General features: G+C 38.8%; 1 protein-coding gene across 2 annotated transcripts; it reads left to right on the top strand.

The window, feature by feature from the left end:
- Positions 1 to 33: 33 nt before the first annotated feature.
- On the top strand, positions 34 to 19,671 carry LOC117884357 (cytochrome b-c1 complex subunit 2, mitochondrial). Of its 2 annotated transcripts, none has more exons than XM_034784697.1 (14): positions 34 to 190; positions 6,131 to 6,223; positions 6,368 to 6,517; positions 7,382 to 7,446; positions 8,322 to 8,378; positions 8,731 to 8,855; positions 10,588 to 10,685; positions 12,135 to 12,192; positions 12,387 to 12,482; positions 13,772 to 13,971; positions 14,282 to 14,362; positions 15,050 to 15,126; positions 18,051 to 18,204; positions 19,316 to 19,671. In XM_034784697.1, exons 1-14 carry the CDS (start codon positions 155 to 157, stop codon positions 19,397 to 19,399), a joined length of 1,374 nt encoding a protein of 457 aa, XP_034640588.1. In that variant the 5' UTR covers positions 34 to 154; the 3' UTR covers positions 19,400 to 19,671. The 2 variants fall into 2 exon arrangements, with proteins under 2 accessions (XP_034640588.1, XP_034640589.1); XM_034784698.1 differs by having other exon boundaries at positions 50 to 190; positions 6,134 to 6,223.
- The last annotated feature ends 11 nt before the right edge of the window (positions 19,672 to 19,682 follow it).

Below are 19,682 nucleotides of genomic sequence, written 5' to 3'. Positions count from 1 at the left end.
AGGCATCTCGTCCAATCCCGAGCAGGGAGCAGTAGAGGCTGGTCGCCTACAGCTAGAAGGTCAAAGCGACGCGGTGTATGCTGGGAAGGCAGAGTCGTCCTCCGGTGGCGCCATCTTGTTTCTCTGAGGGGGCACCGGGGCCAGCACGGAGAGGATGAAGGGGATCCCGACTATCGCGCGTTCCCTCTCGGTGAGTGCGGCGGGATGGGGGGCGGGCTCTGTTGGGGGGGGCAGAGCGAGGAGTCCCTGCACCTGGAAGGGGGCTGGGTCCGGGCCCGGGCCAGGCGGGGTTGACCCTGGCCTTGCTGTCGGGTAAGGGGACCGAGGGCAGCCCCCTTCTCTGCGGAGGCGTGGAGCTGAGACCGAGGCAGGGGCGTGTGGGAGGATGGAGCGGAACCCGCGGCGGTGCCGGGTGTCCGGGGCAGGGAGCGGGGCTGAGCGTCTGAAGGTCACCTCGGCCCCAGCCCGGCACTCGGCCCTCGCTCGGCGGGTGGGAGTCCTCGCCTGTCCCCGGCCAGCGCAGCTTCCCTGGGGCTCCCGTAGGGACCCGCTACCTGCCCTTCTCCCTCCCGGAAACGAGCAGCCTGTTCCCTGCTGGGGGAGGCCGGGCTGGATAGCCTGGGCCCCGCTCCGAGTTCCCGTGGGAGCCGCGTAGTGAGCAGGTGTGGGAGGAGGAATTCCTCGGGGGGCAGGTGGACGGGATCTCCTTCCTTCCCTAGCCAGCGTTATTGCCTGCAGGGCCCTTAAACCTGCAGCCTCCCCTTGTTAGTGCCTTAGCCTGCCCGTTTGCTGTTGGACTTGACTTGTCAGGCATGTACTGGAAAAACTCTAACCATTATTGAGGGCTTACTGGGCAAGGCGCCTTGTCCATTGCAGATAGTGGCACGGTTAGGCTAATAAATATCTTGGGAGCCCTAGTATTTTTCTGTATAAATTGTAGACATGTCTGTACTACTGACTCAATGTAGGAAAGAGTCTGGAGATTAAGTAATTATCACCTTTGTGGTGATAAAACTTATATTGAAATACTAGTAGCTTCAAAATATATTAACCAGACTTGTCACTAAGTGATAAGCATGTAATAGTGTAACTAGAAAGACATGGTAACTAATACGGTAATTTAAGTTAATGGCCTAAAAATTCTATCAGATCCTCAACAATCAGACGATTGGTTCATTTTTTTTTATGTCATTTTATGTCACTTAATTTTAAATTGTTACTCTCAGGTTTTGGGGAGAAAGCGAATCTTTATATGAAAAGTAGACTTAATATGTGAGGAAGGCAGGTAATGTTTCACACTTGAAGTTTGATTATGCTTCTTGGTTTGGGGAGTTTTAGGCTGTGTGGGATGCTCTTGTCATTGTGTCTCTCTTCAGTTTGGAGGCCTTCCATTTTTGACTTTTGACTACTGCTGTAGTTTCTTTGCAGTCCTGAGTCGAACCCAGAGGTGCTCAAGCAGTGGGATGTGCTCCCTGGGGGAGGGGACACCACAAGACTATTAAGGGTGCAAGAACCTGATGGAGTGTGCTGAAGGGCCAGGGTCAGGAGGGGGCTCTGTCTATGGCTTCCTGCTCTTATCCGCTGTTGCACAGCGAGATCTTTCTCTGCTGGAGAGGCTGCCAGGCTCCCCACCCTGGACTGCTGACCCCCTGCTGGACAGAACCCTCTCTTGACCAACAGCACAGAGCCCTGTCTGCTTTCCCTACCAGACAGAGCCTGTGCTAGGGAAGCTGTGGGGGCTGACAGGGCCACTGCAGGGAACAGAAGGCTTTCTTGACTGCCACATGGTGACTAGCCCCCCGGATATATGGGGGGTGGGGTGGGAGTGGTATATATAGGAAACGAATTTCCGAAGGGGGGCTCAGCTAAAAAAGTTTGAGAATGTTTTGTTCAAAGTCGATCTGTCGTCTATGCAGTTATTAGTGAAGGTGGGTCAGTTTGCTGGTAGGTGCTGCTCTAAGGGTAGGGCCACTTGTATCAAGGAGTTAAGAGCATCACTTTCACATGTTATATTAGATTTTAGTTAAATTCCATGTGATTAATTGTTTGGTGAGTTGCAGTAGTGACCACCGAGTATGTTTATATAATTTTCATGTAACTAAATATTTAATACAACAGTGCAATATGGCATCTGTGATAATAATCAAGGTCACAAGTAGTCTGAGACTGTAGTATTAATTTTGTAATTCTTAAATTTGTAGTTCTTCACCTGTGTGATTTTGAATGGGCTCCAACAGGAATGTAAAACTGCTCAGATTAAACCCCCAGGGAGTAAAAGATGTGGTGGCCATTCTGCCATACGGTTTTGAAATACATTAATTGGAAAAGGCAGGTATTAGTATTGGGAGATTCGATCATTAGAAACATAGATAGCTGGGTTTGTGATGGCCGGGAGATCCGTATGGTGACTTGCCTGTCTGGTGCGAAGGTTGCGGATCTCTCGAGGCATCTAGACAGACTTATGTGTAGTGCTGGGGAGGAGCCAGTGGTCGTGGTACATGTAGGTACCAATGACATAGGGAAGGGTAGGAGAGATGTCCTGGAGGCCAAATTTAGGCTGCTAGGGAAGAGACTGAAATCCAGGACCTCTATGGTGGCATTCTCAGAAATGCTCCCAGTTCCACGCGCAGGGCCAGGTAGGCAGGCAGAGCTTCTGAGTCTCAATGCGTGGATGAGACGATGGTGTAGAGAGGAGGGGTTTACATTCATTAGGAACTGGGGAAACTTCTGGAATGGGGGGAGCCTATACAGGAAGGATGGGCTCCACCTAAACCAAAGTGGAACCAGACTGCTGGCACTAAACATTAAAAAGGTTGTAGAGCAGTTTTTAAACTAGGAGATGGGGGAAAGCCGACTGCTGCAGAGGAGCATGTGGCTCGGACAGAGACTTCTCTTAGGGGAGAGTCTAATGATAGAGAATCTCCAGGTTATAGTCAGGAGCAGAGGATGGAAGAGGATAAAGTAGGGGCCAGATCAGATGATAAACATTCACATAAAAAAGAATCTGATGTATCAGAAAAGGGCAAATAAACAGTGACAAGTTTTTAAAGTGCTTGTACACAAATGCTAGAAATCTAAATAATAAGATGGGTGAACTAGAGTGCCTTGTGATAAAGGAGAATATTGATATAATAGGCATCATAGAAACCTGATGGACTGAGAGCAATCAATGGGACACAATCATTCCGGGGTACAAAATATATCGGAAGGACAGAACAGGTCGTACGGGGTGGGGAGTGGCACTATGTGAAAGAAAATGTACAATCAAATGAAGTAAAAATCTTAAGCAAATCCGCGTGTTCCATAGAATCTCTATGGATAGAAATTTCATGCTCTAATAAGAATATAACATTAGGGATCTGTTATCGACCACCTGACCAGGACGGTGATAGTGATGATGAAATGCTATCAAAATTAAGAACTCAATAATAGTGGGGGATTTCAATTATCCCCATATTGACTGGGAACATTTCACTTCAGGACGAAATGCAGAGATAAAATTTCTCGATACTTTAAATGACTGCTACATGGAGCAGCTGGTACGGAAACCCACAAGGGGAGAGGCAACTCTAGATTCAGTCCTGAGTGGAGCGCAGGAGCTGGTCCAAGAGGTAACTATAGGAGGACCGCTTGGAAATAGTGACCATAATACAATAGCGTTCAACATCCCTGTGGTGGGAAGACCATCTCAGCAGCTCAACACTGTGGCATTTAATTTCAAAAGGGGGAACTATGCAAAAATGAGGGGGTTAGTTAAACAGAAGTTAAAAGGTACAGTGACTAAAGTGAAATCCCTGCAAGCTGCATGGGCGCTTTTTAAAGACACCATAATAGATGCCCAACTTCAATGTATACCCCATATTAAGAAACACAGTAAAAGAACTAAAAGAGAGCCACCGTGGCTTAACAACCATGTAAAAGAAGCAGTGAAAGATAAAGACTTCCTTTAAAAAGTGAAGTCAAATCCTAGTGAGACAAATAGAAAGGAGCATAAACGCTGCCAAATTAAGTGCAAGAATGTAATAAGAAAAGCCAAAGAGGAGTTTGAAGAACGGCTAGCCAAAAACTCCAAAGGTAATAACAAAATGTTTTTTAAGTACATCAGAAGCAGGAAGCCTGCTAAACAACCAGTGGGGCCCCTTGATGATCGAGATACAAAAGGAGCGCTTAAAGACGATAAAGTCATTGCGGAGAAACTAAATGGATTCTTTGCTTCAGTCTTCACGGCTGAGGATGTTGGGGAGATTCCCAAACCTGAGCTGGCTTTTGTAGGTGACAAATCTGAGGAACTGTCACGAATTGAAGTGTCACGAGAGGAGATTTTGGAATTAATTGATAAACTTAACTTTAACAAGTCACCGGGACCAAATGGCATTCACCCAAGAGTTCTGAAAGAACTCAAATGTGAAGTTGCGGAACTGTTAACTAAGGTTTGTAACCTGTCCTTTAAATCGTCTTCTGTACCCAATGACTGGAAGTTAGCTAATGTAACGCCAATATTTAAAAAGGGCTCTAGAGGTGATCCTGGCAATTACAGACCGGTAAGTCTAAAGTCTGTACCTGGCAAATTAGTCGAAACAATAGTTAAGAATAAAATTGTCCGATACATAGAAAAACATAAACTGTTGAGCAATAGTCAACATGGTTTCTGTAAAGGGAAATCGTGTCTTACTAACCTATTAGAATTCTTTGAAGGGGTCAACAAACATGTGGACAAGGGGGATCCAGTGGACATAGTGTACTTGGATTTCCAGAAAGCCTTTGACAAGGACCCTCACCAAAGGCTCTTATGTAAATTAAGCTGCCATGGGATAAAAGGGAAGGTCCTTTCATGGACTGAGAACTGGTTAAAAGAGAGGGAACAAAGGGTAGGAATAAATGGTAAATTCTCAGAATGGAGAGGGGTAACTAGTGGTGTTCCCCAAGGGTCAGTCCTCGGACCGATCCTATTCAACTTATTCATAAATGATCTGGAGAAAGGGGTAAACAGTGAAGTGGCAAAGTTTGCAGATGATACTAAACTGCTAAAGATAGTTAAGTCCAAAGCAGACTGTGAAGAACTTCAAAAAGATCTCACAAAACTAAGTGATTGGGCAACAAAATGTCAAATGAAATTTCATGTGGATAAATGTAAAGTAATGCACATTGGAAAAAATAACCCCAACTATACATACACTATGATGGGGGCTAATTTAGCTACAACAAGTCAGGAAAAAGATCTTGGAGTCATCGTGGATAGTTCTCTGAAAATGTCCAAGCAGTGTGCAGAGGCGGTCAAAAAAGCAAACAGGATGTTAGGGGTCATTAAAAAGGGGATAGAGAATGAGACTGAGAATATATTATTGCCCTTATTTAAATCAATGGTACTCCCTCATCTCGAATACTGCGTACAGATGTGGTCTCCTCATCTCAAAAAAGATATACTGGCACTAGAAAAGGTTCAGAAAAGGACAACTAAAATGATTAAGGGTTTGGAACGGGTCCCATATGAGGAGAGATTAAAGAGGCTAGGACTCTTCAGCTTGGAAAAGAGGAGACTAAGGGGGGATATGATAGAGGTATATAAAATCATGAGTGATGTGGAGAAAGTGGATAAGGAAAAGTTATTTATTTATTCCCATAATACAAGAACTAGGGGTCATCAAATGAAATTAATAGGCAGGAGGTTTAAAACAAATAAAAGGAAGTTCTTCTTCATGCAGCGCACAGTCAACTTGTGGAACTCCTTACCTAAGAAGATTGTGAAGGCTAGGACTATAACAGAGTTTAAAAGAGAACTGGATACATTCATGGTGGTTAAGTCCATTAATGGCTATTAGCCAGGACGGGTAAGGAATGGTGTCTCTAGCCTCTGTCTGTCAGAGGATGGAGATGGATGGCAGGAGAGAGATCACTTGATCATTACCTGTTAGGTTCACTCCCTCTGGGGCACCTGGCATTGGCCACTGTCGGTAGACAGGATACTGGGCTAGATGGACCTTTGGTCTGACCCGGTACGACCTTTCTTATGTTCTTATTGTATGTTATGAATCATTGCTTAATGTGTTCTGTTAGATACTGTAGTGATATATAATTTGAAAGTAGAAATAAGTACCTCTTGAATCTTGCTTGATGTTATTTTCTGTTTTAGAAGAGGTTTTATTCTCTCAGCGTTGCTCCCAAAGTTGAAGCATCAGCAACTGCAGAGCGAGGAAAGTTACGTCTACAGCCACAGGATCTCGAGGTCAGTGCAAATGGATATTTTTAACTTTTTTTTTTTTTTTTTTTTTTTATTGGACTGAATCAGATCACAAAAGAATAGTGTGGTGACTGTATCTTTAATGAACCACTAAACCGTAATAGGTCTTTATTTTTCTTTATAATACAGATCGCAAAATTACCAAATGGTTTAGTGATTGCATCTCTGGAAAACTATTCCCCTGCTTCAAGAATTGGTGTGTTCATTAAAGCAGGTAGCAGATATGAAACCACCAACAATTTGGGAACCTCCCATTTGCTCCGTCTTGCATCAAACTTGGTAGGTATCTTTCCTCTATTTAATTCTTTGAAGATAGGTAAAATGATGAAATGCTTGAGATCTTTTAGAGAAATCCACATAATTAAAATCTATGGGTACTGGATTGCTTAAGTGAATGATAATGATGTATCATTCCACCTCTGGTTTCTTGGTTCATATAGAACACAGGTGGCTAGTGAAAAAACTGTTGCCATATGATGACATTAGTTGTCTGGGAGAAATGAATTGATGACCCATACTTTCTAGTGGTCAGAAATTTGTCACAAACAGCCACAACCATTGATACATTAATTCAGTGTTGCTCTGTACGAAATTGAGTGATTGCACCAATCTTTTAATGAGGCTACACACAGAATGCAGTAAAAGATAAATTGAATGTTTAATATGTATTTACTATTTAATTGACTTCCAAATAAAGTTTTTCTTACTGATAAGAAAATCTTAAACTCCGGGGTGCCTTATGAGGTCTTACTGAGTTCAGTTTCACTCCTAGTGAACTGATTAGTGAATAGGCATATCTGTGGTTGTAGATGAAACCATCTTTTTAGAGTACTGACCTGGTTATTAATTATAATTATAGACTTAATACCACTCATGCTGTTTTAGCTATCTCCCGCTGCTTAAGTGTGTTCGATAAAACTAATATCTTGATCTTTTTAACAGCATGTTAATTTTAGTTATTTGGCTAAAAATTCAAGATTATGAAAACGTGTTAGTACACACAAGAAAATGAAAAAAATATTTCTTGGTAAACAGACTGGAAATATCTAATGTTGTACCTAGAATTATATTTAATAACCTGATGCAAATAAAATTGTTCTTGGAGTACCTAAATGTGTAAAAACAACTTCTGTGTTTTTATAGACTACTAAGGGAGCCTCTTCCTTCAAAATTACTCGTGGCATTGAAGCTGTTGGAGGTAACCTAAGGTTTGTGACTATTATTTAAAGATAATCTGTATTGCTGAGAAAACAATGGAAACTGCAGGTAGTATGGCTAAAGCTTCCATGTGCAAAATGACCCAAAGTGCCAAAAAAAAAAGAATAAACAGACATGCCCAATGAACATTATACTACATGGCAGATCTGTCTGATGTGATTATATGTAAACTTTGATGTATGCATCTTCTTTTCATGCTTCAAAAATTATCTGTAATAGACAAAAAATAACTTGTTCTCTATTCCTTTATCATAATAGAGCAAAATATTAAAGATAAATTATTCATAGTCTTAGAAATGAAATGAAAAAAGTGTACATGAATTTTAGCAGCTTTTGTAATTGGATGGTGGGGAATTTAAAGTATAAAAACTAACATTTAGAAATACAGAAGACTGCTGATTTTTGAATGCATTCTTGTATGTATTCTATTACAGTATATCTTAAAGTTGCTCAGGGGCTATTAAGTTGAAGGCGGCTTGGTTTTTACTGAATATGAACAGAAAGACAAAAGTGAAATACACTTCTCTCTTTTGGCAAGTTTTCTAGGCAATTCTACCTAGATTCTGTTCAGTTTGCAATTTAAAAATTTAATGATAAAATGTCAAACTATACCTGAATTACAGATGCCTCATAGCTATTGGCATTTTTCAGAATTTGTGTAGAGGCGGGAGATGTTTTTACATTAGCACTTTTTTTATCCATTTGAATGTTTAAAAGACCAGTACAGTCTTTTTTAAAATAATGGAGTTTTTGCATTCTGGTCCAGAATTTGGGCAAGGGAATTTACATCAACAAGGAACATATGTTCAAATCCAGTATTTTCAACATAACTTTCTGAAATGGATCTATATTTCTTCTCATTTAGTGTAACCTCCACAAGAGAAAACATGATTTATTGTGTTGAATGCCTACGTGACTATGTGTAAGTATCCAGCTGTAACAATTGAGTTTACAGTATATTCTGCAAGAAACCACAGTAGTTAAGCTACAGAATACCATTATTTTAAGGGGAAGGCACAACATCACTTCTAACATATGCCCTTATTGTTTACTTTGTCAGAGTATTAATGGTTTGACACTGTACTTGATTACATACGGTTTTGCAGTGTTCAGATGGGTGCTTTGTAGCATGAAATTGGACTCTTACTATTGTACACAATGGTCTATCAATACAGTATATCTTGGATATGTTTGGATATTTGCTGCTTTATATTCACTTTTATTTAAAGAAATCTTTAACTAGATTCCTTCATAACTTTGCCTTTTTGTTTCAGTGATACAGTAATGGAGTACCTAATTAATGTCACTACAGCTCCAGAATTCAGACCTTGGGAAGTAACAGAGCTTCAGGCACAACTAAAAGTTGATAAAGCAGTTGCCTTTCAAAATCCACAAGTTAGTAAGTATGCTTTCCAGTGACCAGCTTTGACAGTTTCACAAGAATATTTACTTACACACACACTTCTTCTTCACTTAACTTTGAGCAATTTGACCACTCCAGTTAATTTTCCACTTGCCCCTCTGGAGAAAGTCATAGTTGTCTGTCTGTTCCTCCATGAAATCAGAAATGAATAGGGAGAGAGAGCACAGTAAGCCTATTTTATAAATGAAGCCATTTGCATTATAAAAACTTCTTATCAGAAAGCTATTTAAGATTGGATAAATGGCTTCTTGAAGTTCTATGGAATTTTACTACCTATGCTATATAAAACAACATTTTCATTATACTAATCTAAATTGCAATCTAGTCTTACATCAGTATGTTTGTAGTAACCCAACTAAGATGTGAGCTTGTTCCAGTGTATCTGCATAACTTAGGGCTCAAGTCTCAAGATCTCTATCATCTAAGTAATACTAGTATTCCTGTATGACACTCATTGTTTTGGATCATTTAGTCATATTGAAGTCTCCAAACTTTCATGCCCTGTTGAATTCTGAAGTTCTGTTCCAGTCTCTGGGAAACTGGTAGCTTATTTTAAAGCACAGCCACTTTTCCTAAAACTCCAGCACATTGAAGAACAGGTGATGTTCAAATAAGTATTTTTTAAATGATAAAATTGAATCGTGTTAGTTTCTTTAAGCTTATCCGAAAATAGGTGGTTTGTCTGCAAGCCATACTTCTGATATTTTGATGAAACTCTTTTCTGACCAAGATATTGAACTATTAAAAGCTGAGTATTTTTATACAATATTATTCATAAGGAGTAGTTAAGATAATTTATAAAAACATATGTAATGTTTATTGTGCAAATATACAATTATTACTGTTGAGGAAACGTTACAGCTTCTTCTGTAAAAGTACTACACTGCCTAAACACTCCTATTTTTAAAAGGGTTTGATCTACCAAGTCAGTTCTTAAAGAACATCTTTAAAAGAAAAAACAATTGGGTTTAAATAATATGGATATAACACCAAAAGCAAGAAAATATAAAGTTAAAGATGCACTGTTCTTAAACCCATTCTATTTATCATGAAGTCAAAATTCGGAACAGTTAAGCTCTGAAAGGGTTCAGAGAAGTGTGATAAATGATGAAAAAACTGGGATTGTTTATTTTAGAAAGGAGATGTATGAGAGGGAAACATAAGTACATAAATTATTAGTATTATAAAAGGTAAACAGGAAGTGTCTGTTCTCCCTGTCTCAGAACATGAGAACAAGGGACACTCAGTGAAATCAAGTGACAGGAAATCCAAAAGTGATAGAAGGAAATACTTTTTAACACAAAGCATAATGACTTCAGTTTAAATGCCATACTGTGCTGTTCAGGTGAAGAACTGAGATTCAAAGAGGGATTGGATTTCTCTATGGATAATAAGAATATCCAGATTTGTTAAAATGTAATGCTAAATATCCTTTTTTTGAAAGTGATGCTTTAGGTTTAAGACAATTTATAATATTTAGGGATAAAGTTGAGACCTCCTCTGGATTATTCCACCTCTGCCTAATACAAAATTTCTTGTGATTTCCTCTGAAGCATCTGATGTTGAATGGGAACTGGAGGAGACAGATCACAATGCTGATCCATTTTCGCAGTTCCTGTGTTCATCCCATCTCCACTCTTCAGTGAAAGTAGCTATTGAACTACATTTTTAGAAAGAGTCTGTTTCTTCTGTTCATTTTTTTTTTTAGGTGTTCTTGAAAACTTGCATGCTGCAGCTTATCGGAATGCTCTTGCTAACTCCTTGTACTGTCCAGATTATGCAATTGGGAAAATTACACCGGAGCAGGTAGGAATATATCTTTCATATTGTAGCCAAAGTATAAAGTCACATGTGAATCTGCCACTCTAGTTTCTTTTGTAAAACTATTCTCCCATGACACTAGCAATCACTTAAAGTTGCATGTTTGGCTTATTCAATTCTCCCAAAGTGAGACTGCTATATAGATTTGTCATGCGTCCCCATCTCAAATGTTAGTCTGCTGCTGAAGTAAAGTCAAGTCTTTTTCTGACTGTAAATTCAGTTATTGGGTATAAAATTCTCTTGTGACTTTTGAACTGTGATTCCAAAGCCTTTAAAAAGGCTACGTTGTATTATATGTGTCTGGCTTTCTATTACTTATCAATAGGACCCGCACTGAAGTGCAGATATCCATGTACAAAGAGCTAATGACTTCCACATAGTGACAGTAATGTGCTTCTACCGCTACGGGGAGAGTGCATAAAACAGTCTCTCCTGTAAGCAACTGCTGTTGGAAGCATCAGGACTTGCTGCATTCAGAATTACAACATTTGAACAATGGATACAGCTACTTACGGAACTGCAGTGAAAATTAACAGTAGTTTAACATCTAAAACTGCAGTTCTCTCAAGGGCACTCAGAATAAATAAACTAAATAAAAAATCAGGTGGGTCTGGCTCTTTCCAGCTTACGATTTGTGTGCATATATATGTTTGGAGTTGTTTTAAGTTTATGCATTTAAGGAAATATGTTTATAATTTCTCTTGCAGAGATAGATGCACAGAATTTCCCATTAAGATTAGAGCATAATTTACTTTTTAAAAAAAGTATCTGCGCCCCTAAATTCTGTGTGACTGGCAACTGTTGTCACTTTTGCAGTGACAACAAGTGCTACTGCAAGATCAAACTTTATTCAAGGCTTGAGTTTTTCTTTCATGGTTTTTATAAAAATTGAACCAGTTCTGTAGATGACCTGATTCCTGGTAAACTTTGGAAATATTTAAACAGCACTCATTTGAGTCAAGGCAATTGTAGATACCATCTTTTTTTTTTTTTTTTAAACTTCCTTATTGACCTAAGACATTGGACATCCAATTCTATTTGTAACAGCTCTTTCATGCTAGTAGCAACACCACCTTTGCTCTGTGAAAGAGCCTTTAAAAGCAGTGGTTACCAACTGGTAGATCGCGATTGACTGGTCAATCACAGAGCCTCTGCCAGTCGATCGCAGTCTCCGGCCGCTAAGAGTCTGGTGGTGCAACGAGACTAAGGCAGGCTCCCTGCCTGCCCTGGCCCCACTCCGCTCCCGGAAGTGGCCAGCACGTCCCTGGGGGGGCAGAATTTCCGCACTGCTCCTGCCTGTAGCCACCACTCCCACAGCTCCCATTGGCCTGGAACTCATTTGAAAAACTTCAAATGAGTAACCTGACACATGGTTATTGCCGCTTTTTTTTTATTTGTGGAAATAACCTAACGCGCACAACATTATTGTTGCAGCTGCACCAGTTTGTACAGAACAACTTCACAAGTGCAAGAATGGCTCTGGTGGGACTAGGTATGTGTGTTTAATTAGTGTATGTCTTATGCATCATACTGTGCATTAAAAGAAAACTATAGAAGTAATCAAACTTCATCTCTACAAGTAGAACTCTTAAAGTACATCTAAAGTACTTGTTAGCCATCTCTAGTTAATTTTCTAATACTGTTAATTTACATGTGATTCTTTTTAATAAAAATATTATATTGCAGGTGTAAGCCATTCTGAACTAAAACAAGTTGGAGAGCAATTTCTAAATATCAGGAGCGGGGCTGGTTCTTCTGGTGTTAAGGCCCAATATCGTGGAGGTAAACTCAGTCTGTGTATGTGTGAGGTGGGGTTTTTTGGTAACTACAAGTTTTGTGCTGGTCTTCTCTATTAAGACTTAAGTATGACCTAAAGGGTCCAATTGAGATTGATCCTCCATTGTACTGTGTACTTTACAAACACAGGAAGAGAGATGGTTTTCAATGTAAATAGATAGGGCAAGACAAAGATGGGGAATGGTCTGTGGCAAAACTGGGAACTGAATCCAAATCTTCTAACCTCCAGTCCAGTGCCTTAACCACAGGGCCGTCCTTCCACTATACTCCATAAAGTGAAAACACAAAACCTAGTGGCACAATACCAGAATTTGTGTACTTGAAACAGTAAAGCGTCCCAGGGTGTGTGGAAGGTAACAAAGGGATACCTGGGAGTATTGAAAAGCTTACTTTCCAGGAAGGCCACTAACTCTGTCAAATATTTCATAACAAATTTTGAGCATCAGTTTAGGTCTTTTGATGCAGTATCTTGGACTAATATTGATACAGTTTCATTCTGCATAACAATTGGGTTACTTCTGCAATCAGCTGAAAACAGTGTTTAGTCAGAAAATTAGGAGATCGATACCTGGACTACATTTGGGTTGGCTAAAACATGGAATAACTAGTCTTTCAGACAGTCAAAATTAGCTATTGAGTGAGAAATTGTTACCTTGGGGCAGATATTCAATGGATTTCGTAGCTTTTTCTAATAGGGGAATCTAAGGGCTTGTCTATACGGTGATTTAGTGAATAGCAAGCTAGCGTGTAAATCTACAGTGCACTAGCCTGCTGTGTGCTACATGACTGTATGAACTCTGCAGCCATGCTTTAAATCCATAAGTGCGCTTTGACATACTACAAACTTGTAGTGTGCAGCAGCATGGTCTCCACGGCTAGTTAGTGATGTAGACGCATATCCTAGCTTGCCATGCAGTAAATCACCATACAGACAAGCCCTTCTTAGACCATATGCAGACCTGGAATACGCAAGTATATCTCCACTGAATTTGGCCCTTTGTGATTGTGGGAAAGTTGTGAACAAGTAAGGCTTATACCTTTTTTCTGTTTTTATAAAACAAGGGGATGATTTTTCTTGAACAGTCAATGCTGATGTCCACTGTCAGTATTTGGAACAAGATCCTGTGAACTTAAAATTACAACTAAACTACATTAATGGCTTTTCTTATTTACTGACTAGAAATCACTGTTGGAGATATGATAGCAACTAATTCACATATTAAGTTTAATACACTATATATTTTTAACTATAATTTCTTTGTTCTTATTTTCAGGTGAAATCAGGGAACAGAACGGTGAAAGCCTTGTCCATGCTGCCATAGTAGCAGAAGGAGTTGCTACTGGAAGTGCAGAAGCAAATGCGTTCAGTGTCCTTCAGCATATTCTAGGTGCAGGGCCTCTTATTAAAAGGGGAAGCAATATTTCCAGCAAACTTTTCCAGGCTATCGCTAAGGCAACTAATCAACCATTTGATGTAAGCCTAATGGTTTATTGCAACTTTCCTTCCCAAGAAAAAAAATGCAATAGAAAAATATATAGCAAACCATTCTTGTCCTTTGAGAGATTAAAGTCCCCTATGCTAGAATCTTTCTTTTAATCATTAGCACAAGAATTAAAAATATTTAATGGAATGTCTTCTACCCAAATTGGTTTAATTTCAACAGAAGAAACCCATCTTTCTAAACACTAGCATATTGGGTACCACCGGTAGCTATTTTGTTGAAGGAGAAATTGAGCATCCAATCTTCATTATTGGAACAGTAACTGAAAATGTTGTTTCACAGGCTGCAGCATTTAATGTTAATTACTCTGATTCTGGACTCTTTGGGATTTATACTATATCCCAGGCTTCTGCTGCTGGGGAGGTAAGTTGCTGATTAGAATTTGTTGGTTTGATCAAATACATTGGTTTATTAAATTCTAGTTATTAGTGTAACTATCTAGTAGTTTGAACAAGAGTTTGAAATGTTTCCTTTGACTAGGATTTAAACTAACATTGCATTGATACAAGACTTAACTCCTCAAAGCAGGGAATAGGGCTTGTTTTCAGGAAAGTACAAGTACAAAAACAAAGTAGCAGTAGTGAATGCATTCTTGAGATTGCTGAATATAAGTGGGTAAATGTATCCATTTTTAAGTGGATTCTAATGAACTAGGCTGCTGGCAGGTTAACTGTCAGAAACCTGGCTGAATTGATCATCTCTGAGAACTGGGTTTGAATCTAATGGGGGAAGAGTGTGTGATCACATTTTATTTTGTTTAAGGACTTGGGATCATTTTGGAGGCAATATGAGATTCAAAGCACAGACTAAACTTTTTGGTTAGCTCACCTGACTGAATACAGTGTATAGTAGTTATTGGAGGAGGCTGTTAATACGTGATGAGGTTGAGAAGAATGATGAGCCAATAAAATGGAATGTGAAACAGGTGAAGCAGCCTTTCAAACTTAATGTCTTTTGTTTCTGCTCAGTAAAGAGAAGACATCTTGTGGGTTGGGAATGATCAAGCCATTCGTGCCAAATTTTAAAAAAACTGCTTAACTTTTGTCCTAGGTCATTAAGGCTGCTTTGAACCAGGTAAAGGCAATTGCTCAGGGCAGTATCACTGATGAAGATGTCACAAGGGCTAAGTAAGTTGGTACAAAAAATGTCTAATAAACACTTTACCTCAGTGATACTCAGACTGGGGCTTTCAAGCTGCAAATGGCTCTTTAATGAATCTCCTGGGGCCCTTTGCTGCAGTTGATATTAAAACACTGATTTAATTGTTAACCAATCAGGATGCTTTCTGTTATTAACCAATTGTAGTTGATAAAATAATACTTGGTCAGTCATTTTTCTGTGAGAATTTATATATATTAATATACTGTTTAAATATGAATATATAGTACTATAGTAAAGGAAACAATGAATTCACACTACTGTAACTCTTTTAGATAATGTTGATCACGAGTTCGGCTCTGAGGTCTGTGCGTCACTGCTTTCATTTGTTATAAAAGTGGAGTTATAACATCACATGCTCAGCTTCCTGTCAGTAAGCATTTATAAAGAGCCTTCTGTAGGGCAACTGTTTCAACTGTGTAGGTGTGCAGTATAACTGCCTAGGTCGAGACTCATTGCTCTGTAATTATACCTAGCAAAAGCATGTAGGGATGGGAATGATATACACTCCCTACCCAATAAATCTTCTTTTTTTAAGTTAAAGTACTACTGTTGCTGTTAGGAAAATTATAGTAAATTCTATGCTAGCCGCAATTCCTATAGAAACTTGTTAAATCAGCAAAAAGTGTTCTTAAAGAATAACTTACTGATAACTACTTCTTCATTAGATATAAATGACAGCTGTCAGCAGAAGCTGAGATTCAATTTTAGCACACAAGAATATATGATTCCAGTTTAAATACTTCTCTCAACTGCTTTATTTAGGAAATTCCCTACAAGATAACACTGAGATGATTCCCCAACCAGCAATATTTAGTATGCACTTACATCTTTAAAACACTAATAGTGAGGCCTTGCAAATGGTATTTTTAAAATGTTTTGAAAACGTAAAACATTAAATTGGTGGTGTTGCGTTATCCAAGGACATTAAGTATCTAATCTTGAAAGCCCTATAAAGTAGGAAAGTAATATTGCCACTTCTCTGATGGCAAAACTAACAGTTTTAGAAGTTCCTGATTTGCAGGCCTGCAAAAACAATAACTAGCTAATAATACAGTGGGGTGCAACTGTAATAGTTAAAGTGCAGTTAATCTCTGGGATTGTATTGTGATTTTTCTGTTCTAAATTAAAGCAGTAAGATTCAACTACTATACTAAATTACAGAGTATAATCTATATTGCAATTAAAAACCTGCAGCTGAACCTGTGTCAGCTGACTTGGGCTAAGGGTCTGTTTCATTGCTGTGTAGATGTTCGGGCTTGGGCTGCAGCCCAAGTTCAGGGACCCTCCCAACTGACAGGATCATAGTGCCCAAGATTGAATGTCTATACCACAATTAAACAGCCCCTTTGCCTAAGCCCATGTCTGCTGGCACAAGCCAGCCACGGGTTTCTAATTGCAGTGTAGGCATACCCATAGAGTTTAAAGCCAGAAGAAACTACCAGATCATCTAATCTGACCTTCTATATATAATGGCCACCACTACCACCCAGCACCTGCACATTAAACCCAACATCCAAAATTAGGCCCAAGTATTACAGCCCACAGGAGATTCAGCTGCAGGCAGCGAATAGGAGTCACCAAGTCTTGCATATATAAAATCTATTTATTATAAGATTGTATGTAGAACTTTAAATTGGTATTACACTTTGCATGATTGCATACAAAACATGATAAACAAATGATTGTATCCTTTTTCATCAGCCAGCTGTTAAATCTTCTACCTGTTAATTTATTTATAGCACTGAATACAAATCTTCCTAATATATATAGATAGATGTCACTACTTTTTTTTCTTCTGCAGTGTTTTTCTCCATATTATCTTCCTTGGAGTATGTTGCTAATTTTTCCTGTAGTTGGGGAATAGTTTAAAAAAAAAAAGTAATTAGTGTTTGATGCAAGTATTAGTGGCCCTAGCTGAATTCATTCGTAACATTAACGTTCCTTCTCAATTATAGTATGTGCCACAGATCACCATTTTGGATTAAACTGTTCCTATTCTACTTGTAAAATTAAAAAATAAACACTAACTTTCATAAACTAGATCGAGACTAGCAATGGGAATCTGCTTGAGGCAAATAAATAAGGGAACAAAAAGTATTATGCTACAATTCTTTAAACAAAGCACTAACCTATTGTACAGAAAAGTGTGAATTGTTTTTGTTAATTGTTTACACCTTGCCGTAAAACTACTGTCTATACTTTTCTAGATGAGACCTGATAATTTAGTTTTAAACCTAAAACCAGAAATCTCTAATTTTCAAAAAAGTGCCAAAGCTAAAACTTGAACATCCATGGCTAGAAAATACTGAAATGATCACATTCTTTAAATTTGTTTGAAAGTAGCCCAACAAAACTTGAAATATTCACATTCCAGCCAGAAGCTTTAATAAAAAACAAACAAACAAAATCCCTAACTACTGGGGAAAAAGGGTACCTTGGGCCCTGCTTGAGAGTTCCATCTTTTGTGCCTGCCTCTAGTTGGTATCTGACCCTTGAAAGTTTTTCCAGAGCTTTCTGATCATTGCAGGGGGTGGGAGGTCTTCTGCCACATTACCTCTCAGCTTTCTGGAATTTGTCCTTTTGAATAGTTCTAGTGCCTCTTTGGCTGATCATATGTTTTAGGCTCCCACACTCATAAGAGAAAGCTTCTGTTTCGACACAGCAAGAGACTTTAAATCATTGCGCTGAAGAGCCATAAAAATATCCCAGTATCGCAGGGTGCTCATCCCCAGAATGCTAAGGCTTCAGAGGTAGGCATTAAAGCAAAAGTGAAGTTAAGAACCCCAAGTTGCACAAAACTGCACAACTGGGAGTTCTAATTTAGTCTATAACTACTGAGTAACATTGGAAGATTTACTTACTCAGATATTCTCAACACTTTGTTTGGCAGAAATCATCTGAAAGCCAGGTACTTGATGTTAGTTGAGACCTCAGACGGATTACTTGATGAAATCGGTTCAGAGGCATTGGCATCTGGTATATATACATCACCAACAGCTGTAATTCAAAACATTGACTCCATAGCCACTGCTGATATTGTGAATGTAAGTAAATGTGTCCGTATGCGTTGTTTACAGAATGATTCCATATAAGCTTTGCTATGCACAATTAAGACTAGCATACTTTTCTGGGTGTATAAAATATATATACAGGGACCCTGTAAAAAGTGGTTCTATGATGCTTACAAGTCTCTGCTAGCTATGCCTTTTGAGTTGTCAGCTTAGTTTACTGATGGGAACAATCTTTAATATTGTATATGGCAAAGTCAATATAGCTGTGAGAATTTAGCTGAATTCTACCATTACAAGTAAATGTAGAAACAGTTCCAGCTATTTACCTAATCATACAAAACTACGGTTAGGAGTTGTCCCACTGATGTCAGTAGAGAATACTACACCTGATTAAGGTTATGGAGGATTCAACCCTAGGGTGTGATTGTAAGAAGCATAATGAATACCTCACAGTATTTTATTGAGACGCTGAGTAGTGGTAATGACAATTATAATAATCTTGATTTCTGAACTGAACAAATTCCATCTGAAAATCTAGTGGGGAAAACAAATCTAGAACATTCAAATCTCTTCACAAAGCTGTTATTACTCATTTGAATGACAGTAGTGCCCAGCGGCTCCATTGTGCTCAGAACTGTATAAACATATAGTAAGAGATGGTCCCTGCCTCAAAGAGCTTATAATATAAATAGACAAGACGGACAAACGGTGGGGGGGGCATAGAGTTCATAGAGCACCAAAGTGACTTGCCCGGGTCATACAGGTCGTCATTGGTAGAATTGGGAATAGAACCCAGGTCTCCTGACTCTCACTTCAGTGATTGATACACTGGACCTTTCTGCTGCTTTTTTTTTTTTTTTACCTGAATAGAAAATATTTTCTGTTAGGCATATGTATGACCACTTCAGAGAGCTGGGAAAAGTTGCTACTTTTCTACATTCTTCAGGCTATCAATCTGTCAAACTGAGTCAGTTTAGACAGCTTATTAAAAATCATCACTCTAAGAAATGATACCACATTGCTGATTCCATAAATCAGTTGAAGCTGGGACTCTGAAGCAATGAGACAAGCTTGTTCAGTGTGCCTAATGGAATCTAAGTGTGATTGTTTCCTTAATGTCCAATTTTTATTTTTTTCTTTTCAGGCTGCAAAGAAGTTTGTTGATGGGAAGAAATCAATGGCAGCTAGCGGGAACTTGGGAAATACCCCTTTTGTTGATGAGTTGTAGTAGGAAACAAAACTGAGGCAGATTCAAAGTGGACTCTTCTCACTGTATGCCAATTATATTATACATAAGTTACAATCAACCTGTTTCTGAATTCAAATGTCAAGAATATGAATCTAGATAATTAACTTGTGGGCTTGCATATATTGAATAAAGTGCTGAGTTCATATGCTTAGTTTTTGTTAATATATTTATCTACTGAAAGTAAGGTCTGTATAAGTATGGAAACATTGAACATTATTGATTAAAAATATTTAAATATAGTGAAACAATGAGTTGGCCTTTA

This window comes from Trachemys scripta, chromosome 10 (genome assembly GCF_013100865.1).
Source record: "Trachemys scripta elegans isolate TJP31775 chromosome 10, CAS_Tse_1.0, whole genome shotgun sequence".
In the NCBI taxonomy this organism is placed as follows: domain Eukaryota; kingdom Metazoa; phylum Chordata; order Testudines; family Emydidae; genus Trachemys; species Trachemys scripta.
This window is presented reverse-complemented; position numbering and strand designations above follow the sequence as displayed.

Bases quoted from the DNA above. Each gene is read 5' to 3' on its own strand.
- LOC117884357 (XM_034784697.1), top strand. From the start codon at position 155: ATGAAGGGGATCCCGACTATCGCGCGTTCCCTCTCG. The intron at 8,379-8,730 runs GTAAGTATCCAG...TTTTTGTTTCAG, and splicing joins GAATGCCTACGTGACTATGT to TGATACAGTAATGGAGTACC. The intron at 18,205-19,315 runs GTAAGTAAATGT...TTTTCTTTTCAG, and splicing joins CCACTGCTGATATTGTGAAT to GCTGCAAAGAAGTTTGTTGA.